Source organism: Talaromyces proteolyticus, assembly GCF_021365285.1.
Source record: "Talaromyces proteolyticus strain PMI_201 chromosome Unknown BGW36scaffold_12, whole genome shotgun sequence".
In the NCBI taxonomy this organism is placed as follows: Eukaryota; Fungi; Ascomycota; class Eurotiomycetes; order Eurotiales; family Trichocomaceae; genus Talaromyces; species Talaromyces proteolyticus.
This window is the reverse complement of record NW_025764288.1, coordinates 672676-699092: the sequence shown is the minus strand read 5'-3', so window position 1 is coordinate 699092 and position 26417 is coordinate 672676. Positions and strand designations below refer to the sequence as shown.

At 46.8% G+C, this 26417-nt stretch overlaps 12 protein-coding genes across 12 annotated transcripts; 7 read left to right on the top strand and 5 right to left on the bottom strand.

Moving 5' to 3' along the window:
• The first annotated feature begins 305 nt into the window (after positions 1-305).
• On the top strand, positions 306-1150 carry BGW36DRAFT_327679 (putative thioesterase family protein). Its single transcript, XM_046212757.1, has 2 exons — positions 306-526; positions 592-1150. The coding sequence occupies exons 1-2, from the start codon at positions 437-439 to the stop codon at positions 1009-1011; spliced, it is 510 nt and encodes a 169-aa protein (XP_046067440.1). The 5' UTR covers positions 306-436; the 3' UTR covers positions 1012-1150.
• A 736-nt stretch (positions 1151-1886) lies between these two features.
• BGW36DRAFT_50978 (secretory pathway gdp dissociation inhibitor) lies at positions 1887-4130 on the bottom strand. The gene is made up of 8 exons (XM_046222383.1): positions 3912-4130; positions 3838-3862; positions 3722-3781; positions 3635-3662; positions 3237-3582; positions 2632-3186; positions 2327-2584; positions 1887-2276 (listed from the first exon to the last, which is right to left on the bottom strand). The coding sequence occupies exons 1-8, from the start codon at positions 3955-3957 to the stop codon at positions 2185-2187; spliced, it is 1410 nt and encodes a 469-aa protein (XP_046067439.1). The 5' UTR covers positions 3958-4130; the 3' UTR covers positions 1887-2184.
• Positions 4069-5533, bottom strand: BGW36DRAFT_388163 (mitochondrial 39-S ribosomal protein L47 (MRP-L47)-domain-containing protein). The gene is made up of 3 exons (XM_046217200.1): positions 4913-5533; positions 4694-4860; positions 4069-4630 (listed from the first exon to the last, which is right to left on the bottom strand). Exons 1-3 carry the CDS (start codon positions 5277-5279, stop codon positions 4394-4396), a joined length of 771 nt encoding a protein of 256 aa, XP_046067438.1. The 5' UTR covers positions 5280-5533; the 3' UTR covers positions 4069-4393.
• Positions 5534-5756: 223 nt separating this feature from the next.
• BGW36DRAFT_388160 (NOT2 family protein) lies at positions 5757-8386 on the top strand. Its single transcript, XM_046217199.1, has 8 exons — positions 5757-5987; positions 6289-6396; positions 6457-6595; positions 6671-7224; positions 7277-7341; positions 7410-7636; positions 7688-8042; positions 8098-8386. Exons 1-8 carry the CDS (start codon positions 5975-5977, stop codon positions 8188-8190), a joined length of 1554 nt encoding a protein of 517 aa, XP_046067437.1. The 5' UTR covers positions 5757-5974; the 3' UTR covers positions 8191-8386.
• Positions 8387-9070: 684 nt separating this feature from the next.
• BGW36DRAFT_50899 (SMCs flexible hinge) lies at positions 9071-11689 on the top strand. Its single transcript, XM_046222382.1, has one exon. The coding sequence runs from the start codon at positions 9163-9165 to the stop codon at positions 11266-11268; it is 2106 nt and encodes a 701-aa protein (XP_046067436.1). The 5' UTR covers positions 9071-9162; the 3' UTR covers positions 11269-11689.
• A 1850-nt stretch (positions 11690-13539) lies between these two features.
• On the top strand, positions 13540-14183 carry BGW36DRAFT_363676 (putative AMFR protein; the record flags this gene model as incomplete). Its single annotated transcript, XM_046214488.1, has 2 exons — positions 13540-13818; positions 13890-14183. The coding sequence occupies 2 exons, from the start codon at positions 13540-13542 to the stop codon at positions 14181-14183; spliced, it is 573 nt and encodes a 190-aa protein (XP_046067435.1).
• A 345-nt stretch (positions 14184-14528) lies between these two features.
• Positions 14529-15482, bottom strand: BGW36DRAFT_304753 (putative DNA replication complex GINS protein; the record flags this gene model as incomplete). The annotated part of the gene is made up of 2 exons (XM_046212001.1): positions 14529-15236; positions 15369-15482. The coding sequence occupies 2 exons, from the start codon at positions 15480-15482 to the stop codon at positions 14529-14531; spliced, it is 822 nt and encodes a 273-aa protein (XP_046067434.1).
• A 463-nt stretch (positions 15483-15945) lies between these two features.
• BGW36DRAFT_305229 (putative glucosyltransferase) lies at positions 15946-17920 on the top strand (the record flags this gene model as incomplete). Its single annotated transcript, XM_046212052.1, has 2 exons — positions 15946-16741; positions 16797-17920. The coding sequence occupies 2 exons, from the start codon at positions 15946-15948 to the stop codon at positions 17918-17920; spliced, it is 1920 nt and encodes a 639-aa protein (XP_046067433.1).
• Positions 17921-18782: 862 nt separating this feature from the next.
• On the bottom strand, positions 18783-19890 carry BGW36DRAFT_305477 (uncharacterized protein; the record flags this gene model as incomplete). Its single annotated transcript, XM_046212070.1, has 2 exons — positions 18783-19395; positions 19613-19890. 2 exons carry the CDS (start codon positions 19888-19890, stop codon positions 18783-18785), a joined length of 891 nt encoding a protein of 296 aa, XP_046067432.1.
• Positions 19891-20623: 733 nt separating this feature from the next.
• Positions 20624-21108, top strand: BGW36DRAFT_388155 (uncharacterized protein). The gene is made up of 2 exons (XM_046217198.1): positions 20624-20933; positions 20966-21108. Exons 1-2 carry the CDS (start codon positions 20799-20801, stop codon positions 21002-21004), a joined length of 174 nt encoding a protein of 57 aa, XP_046067431.1. The 5' UTR covers positions 20624-20798; the 3' UTR covers positions 21005-21108.
• Positions 21109-21575: 467 nt separating this feature from the next.
• On the top strand, positions 21576-23699 carry BGW36DRAFT_50871 (Zn(II)2Cys6 transcription factor). Its single transcript, XM_046222381.1, has 4 exons — positions 21576-21840; positions 21898-22425; positions 22481-22624; positions 22694-23699. Exons 1-4 carry the CDS (start codon positions 21781-21783, stop codon positions 23510-23512), a joined length of 1551 nt encoding a protein of 516 aa, XP_046067430.1. The 5' UTR covers positions 21576-21780; the 3' UTR covers positions 23513-23699.
• Positions 23700-23804: 105 nt separating this feature from the next.
• BGW36DRAFT_431887 (FAD binding domain-containing protein) lies at positions 23805-25652 on the bottom strand (the record flags this gene model as incomplete). Its single annotated transcript, XM_046221051.1, has 2 exons — positions 23805-23835; positions 23890-25652. The coding sequence occupies 2 exons, from the start codon at positions 25650-25652 to the stop codon at positions 23805-23807; spliced, it is 1794 nt and encodes a 597-aa protein (XP_046067429.1).
• Positions 25653-26417: the final 765 nt, after the last annotated feature.

Below are 26417 nucleotides of genomic sequence, written 5' to 3'. Positions count from 1 at the left end.
TTGATGCTAACGAGATATCAAAACGCGCGACACGCCGCAACTCCGCGGCTGTGATTGGCTGCAGCTCGGAGGTTTCCCCCACTCGATATGAAGACGCAGCTTCACTCTGAGTATATTATATCTGTCTGAATAATAAATAATAAACAATATCCAATATACGAATATTAATAGTATAATATTAGTTATTGAACTTGTTGGTATAATCCAACCGCAAGGCGAACTCGAGCGCTGATTCGTCCAAATGGGCCGAGGTATCGCCTCGGCATCGTGATTGCTTATCCCAACCTCTAAGTAGATAGACAATACATACACCAAACCCTGTGAAAAAATCAAATCCCTGTTTAATTAACTTGTTGCATTCCATCCAAAATTATACACCATCTGAGCTAAAAGACTCTAGAGAAATCACCACGCTTTCCAAACCAACTCAAGCACCATGGCCAGCGGCACCAGGGAACTCGACGACTTCGAATTAGACGTGCAGGGATTTATGCATAGCATCCAAAATAAAACACCAGGCGAGGGGGTAAGACTGACCCTATAAACCCCTCACAACACTTCCATTTCGTTCCAATCTAACACTGCCAAAAGCAAGCCTATTGGGACATTGACCAAAACCGCGCAAATGTCCGACTCGAATCCGCCAGCAAAGGGCCACCAGCGCGCGTCACATACCGACTAACCGTGACCCCTCAAATGCGCAATTCGATGGACAGTCTGCACGGGGGCTGCGCGGCCACTATAATCGATAATCTGTCGACAACAATTCTGATGGCGGTCTCGAAACCCGGGATGTTTCAGTACGGAGGGGTCAGTCGGAATCTGAATGTTACATATCTCCGTCCTCTGCCGCTGAATACCGATATGAGGCTTATTTGTGAGGTTGTGCAGATGGGGAGGAGATTGGCGTTGCTGAAGGCGGAGATTAGGAGGGTGGATGACGATGCGTTGTGTGTGGTTGCTGATCACCAGAAGGCTAATACAGACCCGGAGGCGGATCAGAAATTATGAGGGAGTGAACTATGATGGTGTTATGTCTAGACTCACGATGGCCGAATTGTATATAGGTGGATATGTGGATGATCGCTGGATTATACGATGGGACAATTTTCCTTTGCTATGTGATTTAGTAATCTTGTCTTATAGTACCAACTAATTTACTGTAGCACATCTGTAGCATTATTCGTATTCAGGGTAAAATTGGAACGGCCAAACCATGAATCTTGTGTCTTTTCGACAGAGGCTTTCATGGCTCGTGCAGTTGAAAACATCCTCGACCATTTCCAACATTTTGAATACAACCATTCTGCAAGCATTAGATTTGTGAATGACGATCAAGCTGGTGATTTGATTGGCATCATCCGTGATTACGAAATCATCGAAGTCGCTGTCAATGATATCTTGATGGGAAACGAGCGAGTAGAAGAGGATGTATACAACGATGTCAATGGAGATCCGGGTTTCAATTGAAAATCCGAGATATTGGTATAGACAGTGGCTCTATCAGTCCCTTGACATGATATCTAGCTTCCTGAGAGATAGATCCGTGATGGCAAGCGTATGCAAACTATATACGGCTTCAACCCGTCACAAAAGTTCATGGCTGCCTCAGGTGCGCAAGCCTAGAATTCGCGAGGGTGATATTAGGATAATCAGATACAGTTTTCATGAATGTTACCGGAATGAGGTCAAAATTTGTACAGTGTATAGGGAAAAAGACGTACAGAAGGAATTGAATTTGGAGAGCGCACAATTCTGGCCAAATGATGCTGATCAGTGAGCATATTGGGGCGCTCAGTGAAGGGGCCCATGGTGCCCACTGACTCTTGATTCCCTGGCCACTTCAGGCCTACTCAGGCCTCGCTCAGTAAGTGGGCGTCGCACATATTGTTATATAGGTGAATATGTGCATGATCAACTACGTAAATACTCGGTTGTAGAAGGGCTGTTGATTCAGCGAATGGTGTATTAGGTCTAGAAGAAAGCTTATCAACATATAGGAGGATAGAGAGACAGAAGAGAGGAGCTGCAATCTTCTTGAGATACTGAAGGCTCCTCAAGTCAAGGACATGCTCCAGGTACGAGACAGCGAGATTACTCAAAAAACTATCTGACACCTTAATCAAGCAACGCTCGCATTTCGTGCTGGATCCGGTGTGGTATATGACTCGATCAAATAAGATTTTACTCTTCACCGACAAGGTTCTGGCCCTCGCGAAGGCCTTCGACAACGAGCTCGTGGCCTTCTGCACGTTCGTAGATGTTACGGACATCATCTGTTAATTGATTAGCCAGTATTCTTGCCAGCGAAATATGAAAGACCTACCAGTAGTCGTCTCAAAGTGCGAAGTAGCATCGTAGCTTTTGGAAATATAGACGTTATCCTTCTTGCCATTCTCGAGAGGCTCGTAGAGAGGAATTGGAGGGCCCATGAATTTCTCCTCAATTGCTCCCAGTCTCTGGAAACCGGGCTCCAGCTCCAAGTGATGGTTAGCTTGGGTCTCGGCAATGGTGGAAATAATGGCGACGTAGTAACCCTTTGGACAGACGTTGTGGGCAGAGGAGACAACGGCGATATATATGTCTATATTCGTTAGAAAATCTTGATAAATCTAGAATATCAAGACATACCGTGCTTGCGTCCGACTTGTGACTGGGGAATAATGAGCTGTAGTGAATCACTGCCGTCGGTTTTGTCGACAGGGTGCTTCAGAATGCAAATGGCGCGAATGACGTGGCCGATAACTCGGACCTTACTAGGGAAATAGGATGGGTCTGCGATGATTTTGGTTGTCTTTGTTGTGAACTTCATGCCCTCGCCGGCCTCATCACGCTCCTTCATGGTGGCCTTGATACCAGAGACCTTACCGCTCTCGTCATACAAAATTTCATCAACGTCTGTGTTCAGCATGTAGGTACCACCGTAGATAGCCGAAAGACGGGCGAAACCTTGAGGAAGTTCGCCGAGTCCGTAGAGCGGGTAGATGTAGGGAGATTTTCCGTAGCGGGCCATGGAGTTGACGTATAACCGGATACGGTTGATCGCCTCCTTGACTCCTCCGGGAGCTACAATATATTCGTCGGACTGGTAAAGTGCCATTGAGTGGCCGATAAAGTCGCGGGTTGTGGCTTCCAAGCCAAACTTGTCGTAGACATCCTTCATAGTAGAAGAGGAGAGGTTGAACCCTAGCCGTGTTAGCCATGATTCTATCAGAGCACTCAGCTGTTCATCCTACCTTGGTGGGTGCTTGGGTCGTCATCTTTGAACTCGCCCACCCATTCCAGGAACTTCTTGGCTCTTCTCTTTTCGAACAAACCCATCAAAGTTGAGCGCAAAGCTTCGCCGGAATCCGAAGGGACCTTGGCGACGGTAGCTTTGGGACCCTCGCCTTGTTGCACGTAGCTTCCAGCAATCTGCTTGAACTCCAAGTACCTTGTGACATCAGTAGAAACCAGGATGTTGGTTAACTCTCCGTTCGACATGAGTAATTTGGGGATCAAATCGACGTTCCAATCGTTGACTCGGCCGTATTTCTTCCATGGCTCCTCCCCGGGGCGTACGTTTCCATAAGTTTTGAAAAGCTGCGGATGAATTAGTGTTGGGGTTATGCAATAAATGTACAGAGATAATTACTGTCTCAATGTTGACGGATGCTGCTTCTCTGTGTTGAGAGGGTGGTTGTTAGCCTAGCGAAACATGCGGAGGGCAATTGAAGCTCACCCGCCATAGTGGTCGTTGCGATCAATGTGCAGCACCTTCTTGCCCTTCACACTCAAGACTCTTCATATTGTTAATCGAATTTCGATCCTCTCAAACAGAACATGGTACAGGCCTACCCAGAAAGAACGCATTCAGTCAAGCCTGGACGCAAGTTAGCCGTGGCATTCGCTGCGGGGTAGCCATCACCTACCAGTGCCCAGCACGACGACATCATACTCCGGCGCAATCTCATCCATGACGAATCAAGTCGTTGCAGTATCGATTAAGTAAAGCAAAATAAGAGACGGTCCGATGGCGAAGTCGAGATCGTTCAGATGTGAGTTAAGGGGAGGGGCGGGCTGGCGTGGAAAGCAGTAGTGCCAAAGCTCAACGACGGTCGACCCTGTTAATTCGATAGTCCGTGATCCCCGCGGCGGAGCCCAAACAGCGGTGTCCCGGCCTAGCGCTTTCTAAACCCCTAAAAGCCAGCGAAGATCGTCATTATTATTCAGAGGACTTGGATGGATTTCAACACAGGAGCTAGTCTACAGCGCTGGTTCAATGCGATTTAGTGACGAGGAAAAGAAATATGAGACTCTTAGTGTACAAGATGCAAGACTCAAGGCTGTCTATCTCAACCGATAAGTCTTGACAATTGATGATTCCAATAGTACCGAAGACAAAAAGCATCTTTTAAGCTGGTGTCTTGGGGTTTTCGGTTTCGGTAGTTTTGCCCTCTGCAACACCCTCGGGTTTCTGGGATGATTCCTCGACTTCTCCGAAGCCCTCATCCTCTTCTAGAGAGTCGTTGACCACACCGCGTTTCTTCGCAATCTTCTTCTCCCGCTTATACCACAACTCTCGTGCATCCTCCCAGGCATACCATCTCTCACGGAGCACATTCTTAATAGCTTTTTGGGTCTCTCTGACCTGTAGTTTTATTTAAATGAGCAATCGAAGATATGGATGGAATGGATTAATTAGGACACTCACCACCTTGGCACGGCCTCTTGACTCGATTTCTCCATAACCGGCATGAGATCGACCTCTCTCCAAATCGGAGGTAGCTATCCTGTTGCGCTCCTTCACACAAACCCACCAAAGGCAATGAAGATCATCCCATGACTTGCCGCGAAGTTCTTGGAGCGACCAGGCACGACCTGCTTTCCATTAGCATCGGGGGAATGAAAGGCGAGTATTAGATGAACATACCATGCTCAATGTCATATTCGGGTGTACTCAAAGGCAATCTGTCTGGTGGAAAGAAGCCCCAAAGACCATGGTCCGGTGTCGGATCGCGTGCAGGGCGTTCTGCTAGGGTGACAGGTGTCGGCAATGGATATTTGGAGACGCCCAGGCGATACTTGGGGCCTGTCATGTGGATTGCCGAGACACCACGGCTTTTGCTTCGGTCAGGGCCACGGCGCGCGGCATTACTCGCGGTACAGGAAAAGCTGGCGTGTTGGGTAGACGAGCCGGCATTGCTGTGCAGCGCAGGAGCTAGGTAAGGAGGAGGCAATTCAGCGAATAAAGAATATTTCGACTGTGCTGCCACCCGGATTACAGTCTGTCGATTCATCGCGGAGTTTGGATGCCCTGGCAGTGGTGTGCAGTGCCAATTGACCGCTTTCGAATGAACATGCGTGTGTCCGCCTCGGAGTCGAAGAAAAGTCTCGAGTTGCTAACGCGCCGGCGCGCTAAGATCACGTGATATAATATCTGGTCTTAGCTGTTGGAGTTTCTGATTGATGATTTTGTGTTGAAAATATTCTTCGAAACTTAGCGCAAGGCATGAAATGCTATTTTTATTAGCCTATTCTTCGTCTAGCCAGCTATTACTTCAACTTTCTTGTTATTGGATAAGCTGCCAATTCAATAGTAGAGATTAGTAGCCAAAGTAGATTTCGCCAATAGTGAACAATACTGGTTATGAAAGAGATACCTTCCTTATTCTATTTAGCAAACTTAATTTAGACAAGCTTCATTAATTTAACGATGATTAAAAAGGCTACTGTACACACCGTTGAGTATTGACTGAAACCAGAATGTACTTGGCCCGTGCACTAAATTAACCGCGCGGCTACCATCTCTCCGCCTGTGATCGGTCAGATCCAGTTCAGAGAGCACTTCTTCTCCAAACGCAGAGTCGCATGCTCTTTTCAAGACAGCCTTGCAGCAGTGCCGGCAATTTGGTTATCAGCAATATCGAATTCTTCTTCTGCCATATCCAGTCTTGGCTATTATCCACACAGAGATCTTGCAGTCAATTCCACCATGAATAGGCCAGGTTTGTCTGCCCCCGCCACCACTTATGCGATTATCTAGGTATGGGCTGGTGGCTCTTTCCTCTTTGTCATGCAAGAATTTCAGGATGAGAAGTACGATGCTTGTCTCAGAATGCTCCAATGGGCAGCCAGAGGAGCTAGTACATGTCTTGCAGCACCGTCACCCGGCGGTATTCCCATGACAAGATTAGAGAGTTGTCGCATCGTGCCTTTTGCACCCCTTAACATGCAAGGAAGTCGGACAAGGGGAAGAAGACATGGCTTTATTGGATAAACGTTACTAACGCTTTGGGCGACTTCTAGGACCCGGCCCACAAGCTCTGAGGGGCATCCCCGGATTTCCTCAACAACAACAAGCTCAAGCTCGAAACGCCAGTCTTGTCTCCGCACGGTTACCAAATGGTAAGATAGGTGCGTCGCCGCGAATACTGCTGTCTGGAAGGTTATCTGATCTGGGACTGTGTTGGGCAGGTACAAGTGGCAACTGGAATTTCGGTCTCCCCATGGGGGCCCCAGGACTGCCGAGTCATCAACAGCGAAATATAGGAACGATGGGAACCTTCGCTCAGAGTCTTGGTGGCTCTCAGCCTGCAACACCTCTGGATCTCTCGTAAGTGGTTTTTCATACGCGTCGTCAACCGCATAGACAGAGTCACAGCATTCGACTGACTTGTGGTTGTACAAGCGAATTTCCTTCATTATCTGGAGTGCCACAGCAAAATCAATCACAAAACTCCGCGCAAGCAGTTTGGGCGAATGCTGGGCAACGTGCCACTCAGCAAACGCCAGTTCAACGCCAGCAACCCCCCTCCAGCCAGCCCCCCTCCCGAACGTCTCAAACGCAAAGCCACTATGCCCAGCAACAACCGTCCCAAGACGACCTGTTTCCATCTGGAGCCCAGTTTGCAAACCGGTTAGACGATTTCCGAGGCAGCGGGCAAGGGATAAGCGGGCAGCTTGGTGCTGGCGGACAGCCGCAGACAGGGAACATTGAAGAGTTTCCTCCGTTGGGTCGAAACACGACCGACATTCCTCCTGGGGGCATCCAAGGCCGCATGAACGACATCGGGCAAGAGCGGCGGAGTTCAGTGCTGCAGAACACGGGTTTCGGCAGCTACGGACCTGGCTTGGCATTCTCAGCGCAGACACAGTCCGCCCAAGCTCGAAACATCCTCGCCGCGACTTTGAATGGACAGGAGAGTGGTCGCGTCATGTCTCCAGGAACATCAGGCGCTGGTGGTGTGTTTAGTCACTCTTGAATATCTCATGGTCCTATATTGACAGGATCTAGCTCCAGGCCTTACAACGTCGCGTTCGCCTCAAAGACCGAATGGTGTGTCAAGTCAGGAGAAAGAGGTAAGAAATACTGAAGAGCCGCAATCTATGAAAGACTAATTAGTGATCCTGAATGGTTTCCGGAGCAGGAAGCTAGCCAGGGACTGCAGTTGCAGCGCCAATCACAAGGAGACGCGCAAGATCCTTCAGCTTCTGGTCAAAGTTCTGAACAACCACCTCTGTCGCAGATGAGCGAACTGGATAGATTCGGACTCGCGGGCCTCCTCCGAATGATACACAGTGAAAGCCCTGATGTAGCCAGTCTTGCGGTTGGGCAGGATCTCATGACTTTGGGACTGGACCTCAATCAACCCGAGTATGTTTTGACACGGAGATATGCAGCGCTTCAAGCTGACTAGACTAACAGGCCGTTACATCATTCATTTGCTTCACCATTTGTTGCTTCGATGTCTGCAGTCCCACTGGAACAAGATTTCACCATCCCTAGCTGCTACAACGTGGGAAACGTACAACCTCTGCAAACCCGCATTACGAGTTTTAGCGACGAGACTCTATTCTACATTTTCTACAGCATGCCCCGCGATATTCTACAAGAGCTCGTGGCCGAGGAATTGATGGGCCGCAAATGGCGATATCACAAAGTCGAGCGTTGCTGGCTGACACGAGATGAGACTTACCCAGGCCCCGTTGATGTTGAACGTGGTGTGAGCGAACGTGGCGTCTACTTGTGGTGGGATCCTGCATCTTGGAAGAAGATTCGCGTATGTCCTACTCTAAGCCATTAACCAACTTGAATACTAATGCTTATCCTATTAGCGCGAATTCATCCTTCGATATGAAGACCTTGATAACAGGTTGGATCCTGGTCGAGGTGTGCAACGTGTTGGATTCACTCCTCATGCCTCATAGTGGTTTTTATGATCCGTGATGTGTTCATTGTTGTCTGTCTGGTAGCGTGGAAAACGAGCATTAAAGGAAACGTTTGGCAATCGGCGTTGATTTTATTAGGCAACGGTCTACTACTAGGAGCATGGTATGAATGACATAATTACGAATGACAATAAATGCCTGCCGTTGCGAAATGGCTCGCGCTTTATTCACGATATCTGTGGACTGTTTCGTAGATTTATAAACTCATAGCATTTTCATCTACTGAATCTCGGATGCTACGGAGCCTGCACCGACCACGTTTTATAAGCTCGGGCAAACCACCAACAGAACCAGTGTGAAATAAATGCTGCCATATGCGCCATGCATATACCCTTACCTCTGCATGTCGACACGTCCTATGCGAGCAGAGAACGGACTGGTGCGGGGCCCTGCTGGTAGTTGGCGACGGCACGTGATGTCTAGGCTTGATTAGGCAAACCATAAACAGCTCCCGCCGGACCAGAGCAAAACAATCCGCATCATCGCACCGAAGCGGAGAGCGTCGGTCAAACGCCCACTCGTTGCTACAAAGCAGACGACTTTTGTTATCGGCGCAGTCTACTAATGATATAGCATCAGATTTGGAATATTACATAGGCCTTGCGCCACGATGAGGATCGTGGAAGTTATTATTGACGTGGGTTTTGTTTACGATACACAATGACGAGCGGGTGTTGACATTCGGATTATAGGGCTTCAAGTCGTACGCCGTGCGAACGGTTATTTCAGGATGGTATGAATTACTCTATTTTTTTTAAATTTGCTTGGATATTGTGTTGCGATTCGATAGAAATGCCACGCCGAATTGATCGCAGCATTGGACGTTTGACGGAAGAGTAGGGCGCTGACATGTCGCATAGGGACGAATCCTTCAATTCCATCACCGGTCTCAACGGTAGTGGAAAATCGAATATTCTCGATGCCATCTGCTTTGTCCTCGGTATCACCAACATGAGCACCGTTCGAGCGCAAAACCTGCAGGATCTTATCTACAAGCGCGGACAGGCTGGAGTCACCAAGGCCAGCGTCACTATAGTCTTTGATAATCGCGACACAGCCAAGTCGCCAATCGGGTTCGAGGAATATGCGAGCATTTCCGTAACGCGACAGATCGTTCTAGGCGGCACTAGCAAATATCTCATCAATGGCCATCGCGCGCAGCAGCAGACAGTGCAGAACCTCTTCCAGAGCGTCCAGTTAAATATCAACAACCCGAATTTCTTGATTATGCAGGGTCGGATTACAAAAGTGTTGAATATGAAGGCTGTCGAAATTTTGTCGATGATTGAAGAGGCTGCCGGTACTCGCATGTTCGAGGACAGGAAAGAGAAAGCTGCGAAAACTATGGCGAAGAAGGAGATGAAGGTGCGCGAAATTGAAGGGCTGCTGAATGAAGAAATTGAGCCCAAGCTCGAAAAGCTTCGCGGTGAAAAGCGCGCCTTTCTTGATTTCCAGCAAACGCAGAACGACGTGGAGCGTCTCACGCGCTTAGTGGTAGCCCACGATTATGTGAAGAGCAAAGATAAGCTACAAATCGCAGGAGAAGAATATGAAGCGAAGAAAGCCAAAACACAGAATCTCGAAGATAATGCGACGCGGCTCAAGAGCGAAATTGCGCATCTGGAAGAAGATGTGAAACGCGTTAAAGCTATTCGCGAAAAGGAACTGCGCAAAGGTGGCAAGTTCCAGGCGTTGGAAAACGATGTCAAGGAACACTCGCACGAAATAGTCCGACTGGCAACTGTTATCGATTTGAAGAATACTAGTATGGCAGAAGAAAAAGAAAAACGGAAAGCCAGCCGGAAGAATGTTGCTGAGCTGGAAAAGCTACTCAGGGATAAGAAAAAAGTCTACGATAAGCTCCAAGAGAAATACGACGCTGCGAAAACGGAACTCGATGCCCACAATGCAGAAGTTGAGACGAAAGAAGAGTTGCTTCAGACGTTGCAGACCGGTGTCGCATCCAAGGAAGGTCAGGAAAACGGCTATCAGGGACAGCTTCAAGACGCGCGAAATCGTGTCAGTGCTTCTACGACAGAACAGGAACAAGCCAAGCTTAAAATTAGCCATCTCGAGAAAAGAATCAAGGAGGAAGAGCCGCGCGCGAAAAAGGCCAAAGAGCAGAACTCCGGGCTCCTTAAGGATCTGGAATCCTTGAGAGCACGAGCGAAGAAGTTGGAGTCTGAGATGGCCAAACAAGGGTTTGAGCCTGGCAAGGAGGAACAGATGTATCAGGAGCAATCTACTTTACAACGAGACATTCGAGAGCTTCGGGAAAAAGCAGACAGTTTGAACAGAAAAGTAGCAAATCTGGACTTTTCTTACTCCGATCCCTACAGTGGCTTCGACCGATCAAAGGTTAAAGGCTTGGTTGCTCAATTGTTCACGCTTGATAAAGACAAAACTCAGGCCGGAACTGCACTGGAAATCTGTGCGGGTGGACGTCTTTATAACGTCGTTGTTGACAGCGCGGATACTGGTTCTCAGCTGCTCCAGAATGGTAAACTTCGCAAACGCGTGACAATTATTCCTTTGAACAAGATCTCGGCTTTCAAGGCATCTGTTGCGAAGATCTCTGCTGCACAGAAATTGGCTCCAGGGAAAGTCGATCTCGCTCTTTCGCTTATTGGATATGATGACGAGGTTTCTGCGGCTATGGACTACGTCTTCGGTTCAACCCTCATTTCTCAAGATGCCCAGACTGCTAAGACGGTTACATTTGACCCCAACGTTCGCTTGAAGAGCGTTACTTTGGACGGTGATGTTTATGATCCCTCCGGAACCCTTTCTGGAGGCAGCTCGCCAAATTCAAGTGGTGTACTTGTGATTCTTCAGAAGCTCCATGAGATTACAAGAGAAATGAAGAGTAAAGAACGCCAGCTGTCAAGCTTACAAGAGACCATGGCAAAGGAAAAGAAGAAATTGGATGCTATGCGGGCTATTAAGCAAGAATTGGATTTGAAGAACCATGAGATCAAGCTCACAGAAGATCAAATCAACAGCAACAGTTCATCTTCGGTAAGTATGGTGAAGATTACAACCAAGTATTTGCGCTAATCTGAGCAGATCATCCATGCTGTCGAGGAGATGAAGGTGAACATTGAACAGCTGAAGAATGACATTAACGACGCAAAGGCTCGCCATATTGAGGCGTCGACGGATATTAAGCGAATCGAGAAGGACATGAAGGAATTCGACAACAACAAAGACAGCAAGCTTGCCGAATTACAAACCTCTCTTGACGGCTTGAAAAAGAGTCTCAACAAAAACTCCATCGCCGTCAAGACATTGCAAAAGGAACTGCAAGCCTCGCGACTCGAGGCCGAACAAGCCGGAAGTGACCTGTCAGCTGCTGAGGAACAGTTGGCTGAAGCGGATATCGCTGCGAAGGCCCAGATTGAAGAAATGGAGGCTCTGAAGAAAGAACAGGCAAACATCAAGGTGAGTGTATAATGGAGTCTATTAGCGAAGACACTGAAACTAATTCTCGCAGGATGCCCATGATATCGCCCAGGCTCAATTAGAAGAGGAGCAAGCCAAGTTGACAAGTTTTGACGACGAATTGAGTGATCTCGAAGAAGCAATTCGCTCGAAGAATGCCCGTATCACCGAGGAATCTCTAGAGATGCAAAAATTAGGCCATCAAATTGAGAAGCTGCATAAAGATCAGCAAGCAGCCGCGCAGCTAGTCGCCAACATGGAAGGCGAACACGAGTGGATCGAGGATGAAAAGGATAGTTTCGGTCGTCCAAATAGTCCATACGATTTCAGAGGACAGAACATTGCCGAATGCAGGTCGACATTGCGTAACTTGACAGAGCGTTTCCAAGGGATGAAGAAGAAGATCAACCCGAAGGTCATGAATATGATTGACAGCGTTGAGAAGAAGGAAGTCGCCCTGAAGAACATGATGAGAACTGTCATTCGAGACAAGGGCAAGATTGAAGAAACGATCATCAACCTGAATGAGTATAAGAAGGAGGCACTGCACAAGACGTGGAGCAAAGTCAACCACGATTTTGGTCAGATTTTTGCTGAGCTCCTTCCTGGCAGCTTTGCCAAGCTTGATCCCCCCGAAGGCAAGGAGATTACAGATGGACTGGAAGTTAAGGTGTCTCTCGGTAAGGTCTGGAAGCAGAGTCTAACAGAATTGAGTGGTGGTCAAAGGTAAGCTGGCCTCGAAGAATGCTATGAGTATACATTGACTGACGGAACAAACCCAGATCCCTCATTGCCCTTTCACTTATCATGGCCCTCCTACAATTCAAACCAGCGCCAATGTATATCCTCGACGAGGTCGACGCAGCCCTCGATCTGTCGCACACACAAAATATCGGTCGCTTAATCAAGACACGGTTTAAGGGATCTCAATTTATCATTGTTTCTCTCAAAGACGGCATGTTCCAGAACGCCAACCGCATCTTCAAGACGCGTTTCAGTGAAGGCACAAGTGTTGTGCAAGCACTGACACCGGCTGATCTGAAATGATTTCCTCTATTATAACGATGCATGTTTACATTGTCTAAGGCTCTGGTTTCTTTTTGGGCATTTGTGGATAGGTGATTGGTGTTGGGCTGGGGTAGTGTTTGTACATGACTCTAGAAGCTGATATGGGCTGGGTATGCATGCTGTGTGATGACTTGAGTGGGTTCGTGGTTCAATCCTGACTGCGACTGTTTGCATGGCTTGAGATTCTACTTCTGGTGGTTAACCGTTATTTCTATGACCGGCTCCTTCTATCTATTTTTGCCCTAATTTAAGCAATTTCGTCTGATAACAGTGTATACAATATAGTTATACAACACAGCATAAGATTGAGTCCTGTTTGCGGCGGCCAAGTAACGGCGGCCACCCGCAGTGGATCACTAGTTCGTCGGCTGCCTCGGTGCATTGCCTCGGACCTTCTCTTCCCTTCTATTCAGGGATTCTACACAACTCATCTCAGGCATCAAACAACTAATCACCTAGCCCACCGTCGCTGCCTTATATTTCTATCCCAAGCAACCACTTGCTCTCAGCGAGCCTCATCCGTGTCTTTGGCACACCACATTGGGATCTCGTGACATCTTCGCCACCTTGTCATCTCGCCGCAACTGCCGCCTTATCAGATCGCGAATCCCCTGCAGCATACCACAGTCGCAACGATCACGATCTAAAAAATCCTGCCGGCCTAGCTTTCCGTCAAGCTAAGCGCCAAAACCTCGATTTTCAGCGTATCACATCGTCGTCTTTACCGTGCTTATCCGCCTTGCCGAGGCGTTCACACTGCGCATTTGAGTACACACTGTGTGGCGCCGCTGCAACCCAACAAGCCCCCCTTTTCCAAGTATGGCGGAAGAAGAGCCTTCTGTCAACATTCCCTCACTGCTTACACTAGCAGTCGTGTCATTCTTTGTGATTCGGTGGTTCCTGAATCGCGATGGCGCTGTTCGCGCCAACGGGTCTGGTCGTCCCCAGGGTCGCATAATTGACCAAACGCAAGTCGAACAAATCTCGCAAATGTTTCCTCAGCTAAATCGACGGGATATCATGTGGGATTTGCAGAGGAATGGAGGTAGTGTTGCGGCGACTACGGAGCGCATTCTGACCGGAAGGGGTTTGGATACTGTGAGTTTGCGCTGCCGATTTTGATGCTTGTTTGATGGTCGTTCGTAATACTAATCACTTACTGTCTTTAGCCTCCACCGGCGTATCAGCCTCATATCCCGCAATCTCCACACCCAGCTTCCGCTACAGTCGCTGTTGTAGCTTCGAAAACTGGAAACCAAGATCTTATATCCCGCTATAACCTCAGCAACCGCCTTTCAGAAGAAACAGAGGCGAATTCGAAGACAGAGAGTGGTTGGGCGCAAAACAAGAATGAGCGTCAACGTTTACTACAGAAGCGCAGAGATGATATGATCCTGGCTGCACGAAGGAAACTTCAACAGAAAGAGCGCGAGACTTCTCACGCTACGGGTCCTGCATTGTGAAGACAGTTACTTCAAACGACATATTGTTATAAATGCAATTTTTATACATACAGAAACAGGATTAAACGAGGGCTGCGTTGTGATTTAATGCAACAAATGATGTCTTCATCCTCAATTTTGGTTTCATTCCTTGTCTGATGGTTCTAGCATTCTGTATGGCGTCTTTGGAATTGATGAATGTAATGAATGCTCAGTGAACTTGCAATGAAAATTCGCTTTTTGGGTATATGTAATTGCAATTATATCTCTCGCTAAATCAGTGTACCGTCCCCAGCCGCCCAGTGCGCCGCCCACTTAAAACTCCATATATGAATGCGGGATACAGTACGAGATGAAAATGCCAGCCTAGAATTCCATATCATCATCCTCATCCTGGGCGTCGGCCTGGGTAGGCCCTTCTTCAGCAAGTTGCTCTCTACGGGCCTGCTCGCGTGATGCGCCGATTTTCCTGAGCCCTTCAACAACCCCAGCAACGAAGCCTCTCATTTCTCCAATCTCCATAGCCCCAACCCCAGTGAGGGCAACCCCGCCACCAGCCGTCGCTGCTGTGTCCAGGATATCCACGCCCTTTCGCATCTTTGACATTCGGACTTCTCTTAAATCCTTTAGTAACCGCCGTATTTGGTCGGGTTCTGTAAGATCATCGCTTGCGGCATCAAGCAACATGTTGCCAACTTCCAGCCAGTGATAGGGTAGGGCGATTTCTTTGTCTCGTTCTGATTCTTCCCCTGCAGTCAGGGCTGTATTTTGCGGTAAGAATGGCGGCGAGGGATGGTACCGCTCTCCGTCAAGCGTATGTTTTGGTCGAGGTGGAGGTGGTTGGTTGCGTCGGTTGTCGTCGCCTGGTCTTCGCTGACCTGGCAGCCTTGGCGGCGGCGAAAATGCGTCTGTATATTCCCGTGTTTCTGTTTCGAATTGAAGGATGATTTGTAAAGACTCAGGATGGAGCCAGTACGGAGGAACGATATTCACACGCCGTTGCCGTTTCAAAAGGATTGCGAGCCAGAGCGGAAGTGTGGCACGCTGTGGCGGTAACAATTTTTCTGTAGGACCCTAACCCCAAATGACTCAGGTTAGCTATCCCTTCCTAGCTTTTACGCCGATAGATCTATCCAGGAATGATAGTGGTATGTAGATCGCATATCTCTGCGGGGTGTATGGACTGCGGGGTTAAGATTCGCTCACTGATAGTAAATCGAGGCCTTCTAAGCGCTGTCGAGGCACGACAGTCACCATCTCCATCTCCGAGATAAACTCGATCTCTGAGGGCGAAATGCCCCGCGGCAATGGAAAGGCCATAGTGGCGTTGAGGTTTTTGTTCGCGAGTTGCGGGCGGAGAAAGAAAACGCGTCGGAGGTTTGGGAGCGCGAAACGAGAGATCTGAAAGGTCAGGGTAGAAAACAGCGCATTGCAGTCAATCGAGACAGTCAATGCGATCTTATAGAACAGCCATATTTGCCCCGCCAAACAACCAAAGACCGAAACTTGCGTCTAGTTTGGAGTATGTAAACCAAGTATCGCGTCCTGCGGGGAGGAATGTGTTCTGTTTGGGCGGTTTGCACTCCGCCGGGCCAACAGGAGCTTCCTTCCGGCATTCTGCTGTCCTGAACAACAAACCCTACGTCTCACATTCTTGCAGTCAGTCATCATGCTTCCACCTTCCCGGATTTTGGAATAGCAAAGGGTCCAAGCGCAGTACGTACTATAGGATAGCTGTGAGAAGATCCCTCAATGCCTCGATAGGCCGGCCACAACCTAGCAAATGAACTCTCCACAGCCCAAGACCGGCCTCACATTGGCCGGTCGTTATCTGGTCCCTTTTGTTTTGCTTTCGCTCCTTGTATGGCGGAACCAGGTCAATCATTTCGTGCAGGAGCCATACCTCGATGAAGTTTTCCATGTTGGTCAGGCACAGGCATACTGGGCAAACAATTGGAGCCATTGGGACCCCAAAATCACCACTCCTCCCGGCTTATACGTGTGGTCATATGTGCTTTGCGCTGGTATTCTTTTGCTCCGAGGATCCCCGAAAGATGTTGGCGTCAATGAACTGCGTGCTACGAACCTCGCTGCCACCGCGTTGTTTCTTCCATGGCGGCTCCAAACTTTATTAGATCTGTTGCGAAAGGAGCCGAACACCCGGCCGTCAGGTGCTTGGATCAACCACACTGTTTTGAATATTTGTCTATTTCCGCCGCTATTTTTCTTTTCCGGCCTATACTATACCGATGTGCTTGCGTTGCTAGTCGTGGTCGAAGCCTATATTTGGGATATCAAGAGATCAGATGTCAATGGCCCGAATAAGACAACGGTTGGGGCTCTGCGCGCTCAAATCTCGTTCCAAAACCTAGTATTTCTCGTGCTAGGGCTGGTTGCTCTTATTTTTAGACAGACAAACATATTCTGGGTTTCTGTATTTATGGGTGGCTTACAAGTCGTCCGAACCATTCGCCAGAATACGAAACCTTGTGCAGCAACCAAAATCCCCTTCGAACTTTTATCAAAGGGCTTCCAGGGCGAGCTCTATGACCCCCTTGTGGAGGAAGCGAGTTTTATTGGTGAGTCAAATATGATGTGGTCTATTTATCGTAAGGTCCTTCTAATACATCTAAGATTATCTCAAGACTGGCATATCTCTCGCATGCGCTACTGTAAGCCAGCTCCCTCTTATTCTCGCATCTATTACATCGCATCTCCTTGTATTAGCAGCTTTCGGTGGCTTTATACTTTGGAATGGCAGCGTCGTCCTAGGACACAAAGAATTTCATAGCGCGGGTATCCATATCCCTCAAATGCTATATATATGGCCATACTTTATCTTCTTCTCATGGCCTCTGATTATAATCGGCATCACCAATATAACAGTGCCTAGGAGGTATCTTCCAAAATTCTTCGATTATCGATTTAGCAATACCAACAGACTCCCTGGGATTTTGACAGCCTTGGGAGTTATTCCGTTGATGCTGCTAGCGATACATTTTAATACCATTGTTCATCCATTCACTTTGGCCGACAATAGGCACTACGTCTTTTACGTCTTCCGACTTCTGACAAGATACCATCCCGCCGTGAAATATGCCGTGGCACCTGTTTATTTCCTCTGTGCATGGGCTGTTTTTACTGCAATTGGCTTTTATTCTCCTCCTGGTCCAAAGGGGTTATCTATTGCGCCTACGCTTCTTGACTCTGCGAATACCCAAACGAAACAAGGATTCCCAAGCCAACAGAAAAAGCCAGAAACCAAGAAACAGCAAAAAAAGCAATCCTCAAAGAAGAAAACCTCCAGCAACTCAAACAAGACCACAACTACGGGACCCCAAAATACTCAAGTTGTCACTCCAGAAATCATGGCCAGGATTCAAGCCCACGTCCTTCAACGCCAGCAACAACGTGATCAGCAACAAATACGCGTCAGCTTCGTGCTCATCTGGCTTGTTGCCACCGGCCTCTCTCTCATTACCGCGCCGCTAGTGGAACCCAGGTATTTTATTATTCCATGGGTAATGTGGAGATTGCATCTGCCTCGTCAACCGACTCCGGAAGTGGTTCGACAACAGCAGAAGGAAGGGAATCACAATGCATTGGACTTGTTCAAGGCGCAGATTGCCACTGAGTTGCCGCATATTATGGAAACCGTTTGGTTTTTGCTGGTCAATGCCATTACCGGATACGTGTTCTTGTATAAGGGGTTTGAATGGCCGCAGGAACCTGGGAAGATACAAAGATTTATGTGGTGACTATATTAGAAGTTTCGTATTGCTTTGATTAAATGTATTACTAGATATTCAAAATAAGAAATCTAATAACCAAGATACACACTTTATAAACACTTCACAATTTCTGTTCCCAGCAACGGTGTTGTATTCCGGCCGATGAACACTTAGACTGCGGTGGTCAGCACACCTTGAAATTTGATTGTTGCTTTTAGAGCCATCGGCACTAATATTGGTATTCTTTGTACTAGCAAGCAAGCTCAGTGGCTGCATACGATGTCAGAGAGGGAAACGTGCCACCAGAGTCGATAATCTCAGAGCAACAGGTCAAGCTCCAGTTATAAGTAGTGGGTCTGAGAGAGCAGTCTGCAAGTCCGGCCTTGCAAGTTCAATGGGTTTATCAATAAACTTCTATTTAGAAACACTGCTACTCCACTTTTGATACTGACTATAACTACATGTATGTAAAAGTATATCAGTCAGTCGTAAGATCAATTGATAACAGTCAATAGAAGGCTTTGATTTTCTTTCTAACACTGTCTACATCAACAATTTTTACCATCTGTCAGTTTTGTGTATCTACCATTAACTGTAATTAAGGATAGATAATCTCTGGTATCAATAAGCCAAGTACTTTTCAAGCTCACGTTGGAAGAAGACCATTTCGACAACCCTAACTTATGTACCTGTTAAAATGATGGGATAACATTGAGGATCTTAAAGTATACATAAATCAATAACTACAAAAGCCATAATCACCCAAACTTTGCAATGCCAAATACTCTAAAATACATAGACAATTCCGATTGTCATTTCTATAACGCCCCAAGACGGATCAAAATCGAAAATGAGATAGAAAAGAAGTGCTGAAAGAGAACATCGATAATCAACGTCGATTATCGTATACATTACCTCCATATCCATTCTGAGTAGCATACCTAGCGGCATTCACCGCTTCTGGATTGCATTCCGGGTCTGATCGATATGGTAGTGATGCAGGAGTATACCTGCCCCCATAATTTGCCGGACCGAGAGAACGAGGGGTGACAACACCGACAATAGCGTACATCACGACGACCAGTAGTTCCTCAATGGTGGCCATGGTGAGTTGAATGGTGGGATTGCCATTGACAATGGAAAACTGATTGTTGGGGTCGTTATTAAAATCACCGATCAGCGAATATAACAAGCGGACGGCGATGAGTGGCAGCGCGATCAAGACGCACACAAAAATGCGCTTTTGGCTACTTTGCATGACCCCTGTGTCCGGAAAGGTGATCATGCATAGCAAGAAAAGACAGATATAGACGGCTAAAAAGAGCAAGACACCTGCCCTGGTTTCGGTCTTCCCAGAACTGTGGTCTGATACGTTTGACGAAAATTGGTCTGTACCGCCCATAATAGAAAGCACAAGGGCAATGAGCGCCGGAACATGAAGAAGCTGGACTGCTCGACTACGACGAGAGGTGGCCGTGGCTCGCTTGGAGTATATTCCGGCCCTTTTGAGACTCAAGTGTCAGCAGGCTACCGATCTCTGTAATAATAAGATATAGGGTTCGTCATACAATTTACCTCCAATTCCGCTAGCCAGCGCTATGCTTTGGACTACCGTTTGGCTGGATCCTGGAGTGTAAGTTGATACCTCGTCACACCTGTTCGCTTTTTATTAGAACTGAATGGTCAATGACACAATCCGACTTGTTTGGAAGCACATACACTCGCTTCAAAAGTCCTAGACTCGACAGTAATAGCGGTGACAACCCGACAGATTGCAAGATAATCCCCCATTCCATATCAGTCGTATTGCTTGGGTCATTATGACTGCGGATCTCCATGACGCCGCCAGCGATCCGAATACCAGAGAGAACAAATAAGTAGATCCATCCTAGTTGGCGATGGAACCCATGTCTCAGAACCACGAATATTGAGACCAAAGCAACGGGTATATAGACCACCAGCTCTGCAATGGCAATGTGCTCGGTCGTTAGTATCATGATGACTCAGTTAGAGCTGTGGAATCGGAAATAATAGATCAATTGACAGAGAAGAAATAGAAAATGTGCGATAGAAAAACATATCCACGAAGATCTGGGAACGGCAAAAACGCGTGCATTTATATCTATGATTTCTCATTATCCGCAATGGCTATAACAGAACTAACCCAACAGTATCCTAATACGGCCATATCGTGCACATAGGGCTGCTTTCCTGATGGCTGAGTCAATATTGCGAATGACATGCGCTTATTGGCTGAATCTACCAAGCCAGCTACCCCACAAAACTCCTGCCCGCTAACGACTACTAGCGGCATACCGGATTCATACTAGGCCGTCCACTAGTCTGACTGAGCGTCGCCGTTGCCCTGTTATTATTTTATTATTTCAGCCTGGTACTGTGGCCACAAGAATATATCCTAATGCATGCCCATTTGCACATAGATCCGAGTGATGGTCTTTCAGTCTACCGCCTGCTTGCCTATTCGGGCCACAACATGACTGAATACGCCCGGCTGATTAGCGTTATATATTTTACCATAGGTTGGATAATTCACATATATGTTCCCCACCCTCTTTTCTCCTTGACCGATAAACGACAGCTTCGTCATTAGAACAAAACATCGGCATCAAGTGAATCCTCCAGCTCAGGCAGAAGTTTTTTCGTTTTTTTTTTTTTTTTTTTTTTTTAGCTCGACAGTAAGTTGCTTGAACCCTGGTAGCAGACCTGGAAAGGAAATGACGTCTTCCTGTGTCGTATTGGCAGGAATAGGAAAAAGTGCATTGCAATGAATTAGGTAGCTAAAACGGCATTTCACCTCATTCGCAGGTAAACACTGCGTTGAAACCAAGCAAATCTCAGCTAAACATGGATTTTACTCCTTTTCCTTCTGGACCTTTGGTGTGGAATGTATTCCTATTCGTTCCCTTTCACAATGCTCGATTGGGGTCAACTGCGTCAGCTGATTAGTATTCGTTTCGATTTTGAAACCGTTTGCATTGATTTGAATACGTCCGACTGCCACGAGAACATGTTGTGGATTGTTTTCTTAAAAAACGCCACTATGAATCCAAGGGTACCAACAGACGGGAGAAACTGAGGAAAGCGATCTGAAAATTGAGACCAAGAATTGAGCTTACATCCTGCTTTGGTTGGTGTAGAACTTTCCAATCCGAATTTTGTCGAAGGATTCAAACGAGATTCGCGGACAACAATGAGGGAGATCTTGGAGCCATTTAGGCAGAATGAAGTTTTACTCTGGCGAGTAGTGATTAACGCATTTGAATTCACGGTGTTCTTGTCTCCTATAACTCAGAGAAACAACACTGAAATAAAAAAGATGTAGTACTAACCATCTTCTAAATGAAGAAATATAGAGAGAAATAGGATATATAAACCCTGGGATTATCGATATCGCCTATTAAGATCTATTTAAGAATATGACTAGACAGAATACAAACGAATGGAAAGTGAGAAATATAATATAATAGCTACCTATTAATTGGTATATTCTACATAAATATGAAAGAGAGAGATATTTATATGTCGATATTCTATAGTTTACGCAGCATAAAGTAAATCAAGCTATATTCATGAATTAGGCGGCCAGGCGATAAGCAATTATCTGCGCTAGTTTACTTAGCTCTGTCAGCTGAAGTCTGTTTTGAAATAAGCTTCGCTGAGCCGATACTGGCACGCCGCCGCTGACATCATGTGACCTCCCTCTCGCAGCTACACGGTTTTTTACCCATCATTAAAACATTTCATTTCCAGCAAAGCGGTAAACTGACTGCCACAAAAAATTGAAAAAGGACGTTGTTATAATAGTCCCCATGTTGTACTGAGTTCGGCCGTCAGATCCTTTGTACGTTGTTCCAGCGCCTAATCGGATGGTCTACAGAGGAAAGCCCAGTCCTAGGTGTGGCCGGTGTAGGATCAGGGGGCTCAGGGTTTGTTGTTTCCTGCTTTCAGTCACTGACTCTGCCTGACCTTGAATACTTCCCTAGTGTAGTCAAGAGAAACCCTCGTGTGCGCAATGCATCCGCGCCCGCGTGGATTGCCCGGGGTATCGTGACCTTCGATCTCTGCTATTTGTAGATGAGACCAAAGATGTTAGCATCAAAGCTGAGAAGAAAGGTGTCACTAAATATAAGACCGAGAAAAGAGGCAAATCGTCACGTGACTCCAACCAAGAGGCTTACAGAACGACTATGATAGCCCCGTTGCCGGATCAGGAATTGTTGTTCCCGATACATGAGCAAGCCTTATGTTTTGTCTACCAAAACTATCTCCAGAAATGGCTATGGCTGTATGGGGATGGCGCTGTACGAGATGACAACTTGGCTTTGTCCTCGGCAATAACCGCCTTAGGGCTATCCGCCATGGCAAACATGAGAATGAGCCCTCCACTGATGATGGCGGCACGCGAAGAATATACCAAGGCACTAGCAGCAACAAACCAGAACATAAAGGATCCAGTTTTATCCAAAACGGACCAAACTTTAGTGGCAGTTATGTTTTTAGGGATGTTTGAAGTCAGCTGTTTCCCGACTCTCACATTTGTGGCCATAAACTAAACTTTGAATCCAGGTTGTAACATATACGGACCCAGAATCCATTTTCCGTTGGATGAAACACATAGAAGGAGCTACAAAATTGCTAGAGTGGCGCGGAGAAGACCAACTTAAAAGCTCTCGCGGCTCACATCTGTTTCGACTTATGCGAGGTCAGATAGTAAGTTCCGTCAACTGCCATGAGTTTCGCGCTTGACACAAAATTACATATAATGCTAATGCTATAAAGGTAACTCATGATATCTTTAAAGAAAGCCAAACCTCTCCAATAGTTATAGATCTATCCCAGAAGGCTTGCGATTCAGGAGATGGAAGTGTCCAATATGCAGATCAGCTGGCTAATATTAATATTCAGTTATCTAGATTATGTGAAAATATCCGGTGTGGAGAGCTCGCTGATCCTGCAGCTAGAATTGGCTTTGCACTAGCACTTGATGCTGAGATGGAAGCCTGGTCATCCAGTGTCCCGTGCAAATGGGGATTCGAGACCATCACTCTTCCCTTGGAGAGCTTGAATCGGATGAACTCGGTGTTTGGAATTTATGGCAACAAATACCATATATATAAGGATTTATACTCTTGCGGAGTCTGGAATAACTGGCGGGGAGCTCGAATGGTCCTCCACGAAATCATACTGAACAGCTGTAACTTACAGGAGGAGGTTGGCGGCGATACCGAGCCTTCTGCGCAGCTATTTGGGCACTCAAAATTGGCGGCGCGGAGTGAGGCTGTTATGAAAGTACTCATTGAAGACATTTGTGCCAGTGTTCCCTACCACTTTGGTATCTCCAGCAACCAGTCATCGATGGAATCGGTGGGCACGAATGAACCTGCCACTGTTGCGGGACATATCTTAATATGGCCGTTATTTTTAGCTGCTGACTCCATCTTTGCCTCGCCGGATCTCAAAATTTGGGTAATCATGTGCTTGGAGAAAATTGGGCATGGCATGGGAATTGGCCAGGCTCTTGCCATGGCTAATTTGTTGCGCGAAGGTGCGGGAGTTCGCACCTGGATTCAGCCAGCGGCGGCCCTCATTATTGACTAGTCAGCTTGGAAATCATAACATTTAAGGTATTCCGATTTCCATCCCTGGCAGGTGGAGAAGAGACTTGATAAGTTACTTGACATCACGTCACGTCGGTGTTATTAACTTTGCTTATTTATGCGATCAAACAGAATGGATTGAGTTTCGAGAGTTGGGGACATGAGCTGCGTCTATAGAAAAATATCTTCTAATACATGTTCCAAGAATTAACATCAATTAATATACTTAACATTTGAAGAATATATGAGGCTCGTGTAGCAGATTCATATCCTAATTCCAATTTTTAAACGACTTAATATTCCTGATAGCAAGAGTAGAATGGACTAGGTATATGTCAGTGATAATTGGGCAAAAAGACTAGGGTTTCGAAGGCTTACTCTTTCTCTCCTCGCCATCCAACGCATTTCCAACAGTCAAACAGATGAGTTGGGTCGTATTTGTTTTTAATCTCCAGAAGTTTGTTGTAGTTGGCACCAAAAAACGTCTCCTGCCACTCCAGCTCTTGGTAGTTCGCTTCATTGAAATACGCGCCCCCGCCCGGAGAGAGTTGCTTGAGAGGCTCGGTCATTTGCAGAAAGCCATCAGTGGCTTTTTGCTGCACAGCCGGTATCAGTGGCTCGTACCATTCACCTACATGAATGACATGCCATATTGCATCGCGCCACGCTGGAAGTACTGACGTTGTTTGGTTGATATCAGGGTTAGTTAACGGGGACTCAAGTACGACTTGAGTTCCAGTTCTGTTTATTAGGCTTCTAGCAGTGGCTACTCCTTCAATTACGCCATCAACAAGAGCATCGATGGTATTTGCGTGCTCAAATACTTGGCGGGGAATTAGCCTGGAGGTAAGCAAAGAGAAAATCCCACCTGGTTCAGTGTTCTCTGCATCCGCTGCAGTGACAGTCAGATAATCTGCATAACTGTCGTACGAGCTGAACGCATCCTTGATAACAGTAAGGTCGCTTCTTTCACGAAGAAACTGAACGAAAGATGCAATCGTACTTCTCAGCTTTGATCCATTATCACCGTACGGCAGTACCAGGCCTACTGCTACTGCCTCTGGGAAATATTCGACTTGGCCAGTAACTAGGGCAGATGACCATTCGAGTTGATGACTTGCATGAAATGTCATGATATCTCGAAGTGCCCTATTTTTTGTCGCGCCAACTGCCACATCAGCCCTTGTAAAATTGGCGACAAAATTGTAGACATGGATGGGCACAGAGGGATACACCTGAACCCTGAACTTGGTCAATACGGCGTATGTGCCACCACCACCACCTCGCATCGCCCAAAAGAGGTCGGGGTCGTTGCATTCATTTATCGTCCGTACATTTCCATCAGCAGTAACGACCTCAAACTCGACAGCGTTGTCAGCCATAAGACCATACGTAGTTGTAAACGAACCCAGTCCTCCACCCTGACCGAAACCACCAGCCAAGCCAACCGACTGTTCATAGCCACCTGTCACGTCCATTCCATGGAAGCCGAAGAAGTCGTATGCATGTCCTGCGACAACTCCAGCACCAATCTCTCCAACGTTAAGCCCACTTGCAGACGGACAATTATAAGCAGTGAAATTCTTGTAGAACTGTAGAGAGTTCATGTTATGGGTCCAGATAGCCAAGGATCCGGGAACTGACGAGCGCCCATAAAAGTCATGGCCTGTATTCTTGATGCTGATTCGAATATTGTGGGCCTGCGCAAACTGGAGAGTGGCAGAAATGTGGGATGAATTGCGAACATCAACGTAGTATGATGCCAATCGACCAAGAGAACAATTCTGATAGAGCGTCTCTTCAGGGTCAGAAGAAAGAAGAGAACAGCTCAAAGAGCCACATGCTTCCCAGTTGGACCAGTAGGTCTGTCCATAGTAATCCCCTCGCGGGATACTTTGATTATAATCTTTGACCACAGCATCGCAGGTGGCAGCATTGTAAAGAGGGGAACTCGTGTAACAGGACGCCCCCATGGGAATGGTTTGATACAGATTGCCATTGACACTGTTGTTCAGTTGCTGCCATTCCTGCCAATTTGGCCAACATGCCTGACCTGGTCGACAATCGTATCCTGGATCAGTATTAACCGATGCGCTTGAGGAAAGTGCAATAAAAGAGAACAAAAACAAAGCAAGAGCCATTTTGCACTATCTCGTGAACGTCTAAGTGAGGGCTCACCGTCTTGAATGATCAATTAATGTTACAATTCATACAACTCCAGGAATGTTGAGCATATTTATACTACAAATGTTGGCCATGTCCGAACATTTTTGAAGATCGAAACGCTTCAATCATACCAGTACCCCCTACGTGTGGTCAGGCAATTCTAATCGCCACCTCACTTACGTAATGGGTCTAAATCATCGAATTTTCTATCCCGTTCTCCTTCCCATAGGCTGGGCCAAATAGTCAGCACCTAAGAGTTGCTTATTTTGTTCTGGAAATTCTTTTTGCGCTTAGCGTCGTTGTACGGCTACTGGCTGCATACCGAAAGTGGAAGGTGGGGGCTTATGGTAAGCAGATGTCCCGCCATTCAGCGACGAGGTCGTCTACTGCCAATGGACTTAACAGAATAGATCTTCGATCTCCATATTATATATTTTCATGTAGCGGTTTACCAATGGTATTGACGGCTCGTGTGAGATATAATATCCCTGAAAATAGAGATGATTAGCCGAAGTGCGCAGCTCCTCTCACTTATATCCAGCTGTTGAGTGCCTCTGTTTATCGTCTATATTAATATTGAAACACAGTAACATAGAACTGGTTTACTGGTAAAAAAGGTCGGTTAAATTTGGACTTCGAATTTTAATAACCCAATCTATGTAAAAGAGATATTTTTACAATGTGATGTGCTGCACTGAATCCGCAATATGTGAAACAAAATGAGTTTTCTAGACACCAGG

What these genes read in the sequence shown, in the direction of transcription:
- BGW36DRAFT_327679 (XM_046212757.1), top strand. Translation starts at nt 437, where the DNA reads ATGGCCAGCGGCACCAGGGAACTCGACGACTTCGAATTAGACGTGCAG. An exon ending in ATAAAACACCAGGCGAGGGG is followed by an intron (nt 527 to 591) that starts GTAAGACTGACC and finishes CACTGCCAAAAG; the next exon opens with CAAGCCTATTGGGACATTGA.
- BGW36DRAFT_50978 (XM_046222383.1), bottom strand. Translation starts at nt 3,957, where the DNA reads ATGGATGAGATTGCGCCGGAGTATGATGTCGTCGTGCTGGGCACTG. An exon ending in TGTCGTCGTGCTGGGCACTG is followed by an intron (nt 3,863 to 3,911) that starts GTAGGTGATGGC and finishes ACTTGCGTCCAG; the next exon opens with GCTTGACTGAATGCGTTCTT. An exon ending in GCACTTTGAGACGACTACTG is followed by an intron (nt 2,277 to 2,326) that starts GTAGGTCTTTCA and finishes ATCAATTAACAG; the next exon opens with ATGATGTCCGTAACATCTAC.
- BGW36DRAFT_388163 (XM_046217200.1), bottom strand. Translation starts at nt 5,279, where the DNA reads ATGAATCGACAGACTGTAATCCGGGTGGCAGCACAGTCGAAATATTCT. An exon ending in CGAATATGACATTGAGCATG is followed by an intron (nt 4,861 to 4,912) that starts GTATGTTCATCT and finishes AATGGAAAGCAG; the next exon opens with GTCGTGCCTGGTCGCTCCAA. An exon ending in CAAGAGGCCGTGCCAAGGTG is followed by an intron (nt 4,631 to 4,693) that starts GTGAGTGTCCTA and finishes ATAAAACTACAG; the next exon opens with GTCAGAGAGACCCAAAAAGC.
- BGW36DRAFT_388160 (XM_046217199.1), top strand. An exon ending in GCAACACCTCTGGATCTCTC is followed by an intron (nt 6,596 to 6,670) that starts GTAAGTGGTTTT and finishes TGGTTGTACAAG; the next exon opens with CGAATTTCCTTCATTATCTG. An exon ending in AGGAACATCAGGCGCTGGTG is followed by an intron (nt 7,225 to 7,276) that starts GTGTGTTTAGTC and finishes GACAGGATCTAG; the next exon opens with CTCCAGGCCTTACAACGTCG.
- BGW36DRAFT_50899 (XM_046222382.1), top strand. Translation starts at nt 9,163, where the DNA reads ATGAGCACCGTTCGAGCGCAAAACCTGCAGGATCTTATCTACAAGCGC.
- BGW36DRAFT_388155 (XM_046217198.1), top strand. Translation starts at nt 20,799, where the DNA reads ATGTATTCCTATTCGTTCCCTTTCACAATGCTCGATTGGGGTCAACTG. An exon ending in ACGAGAACATGTTGTGGATT is followed by an intron (nt 20,934 to 20,965) that starts GTTTTCTTAAAA and finishes TATGAATCCAAG; the next exon opens with GGTACCAACAGACGGGAGAA.
- BGW36DRAFT_50871 (XM_046222381.1), top strand. Translation starts at nt 21,781, where the DNA reads ATGGTCTACAGAGGAAAGCCCAGTCCTAGGTGTGGCCGGTGTAGGATC. An exon ending in TGTTTTTAGGGATGTTTGAA is followed by an intron (nt 22,426 to 22,480) that starts GTCAGCTGTTTC and finishes CTTTGAATCCAG; the next exon opens with GTTGTAACATATACGGACCC. An exon ending in GACTTATGCGAGGTCAGATA is followed by an intron (nt 22,625 to 22,693) that starts GTAAGTTCCGTC and finishes AATGCTATAAAG; the next exon opens with GTAACTCATGATATCTTTAA.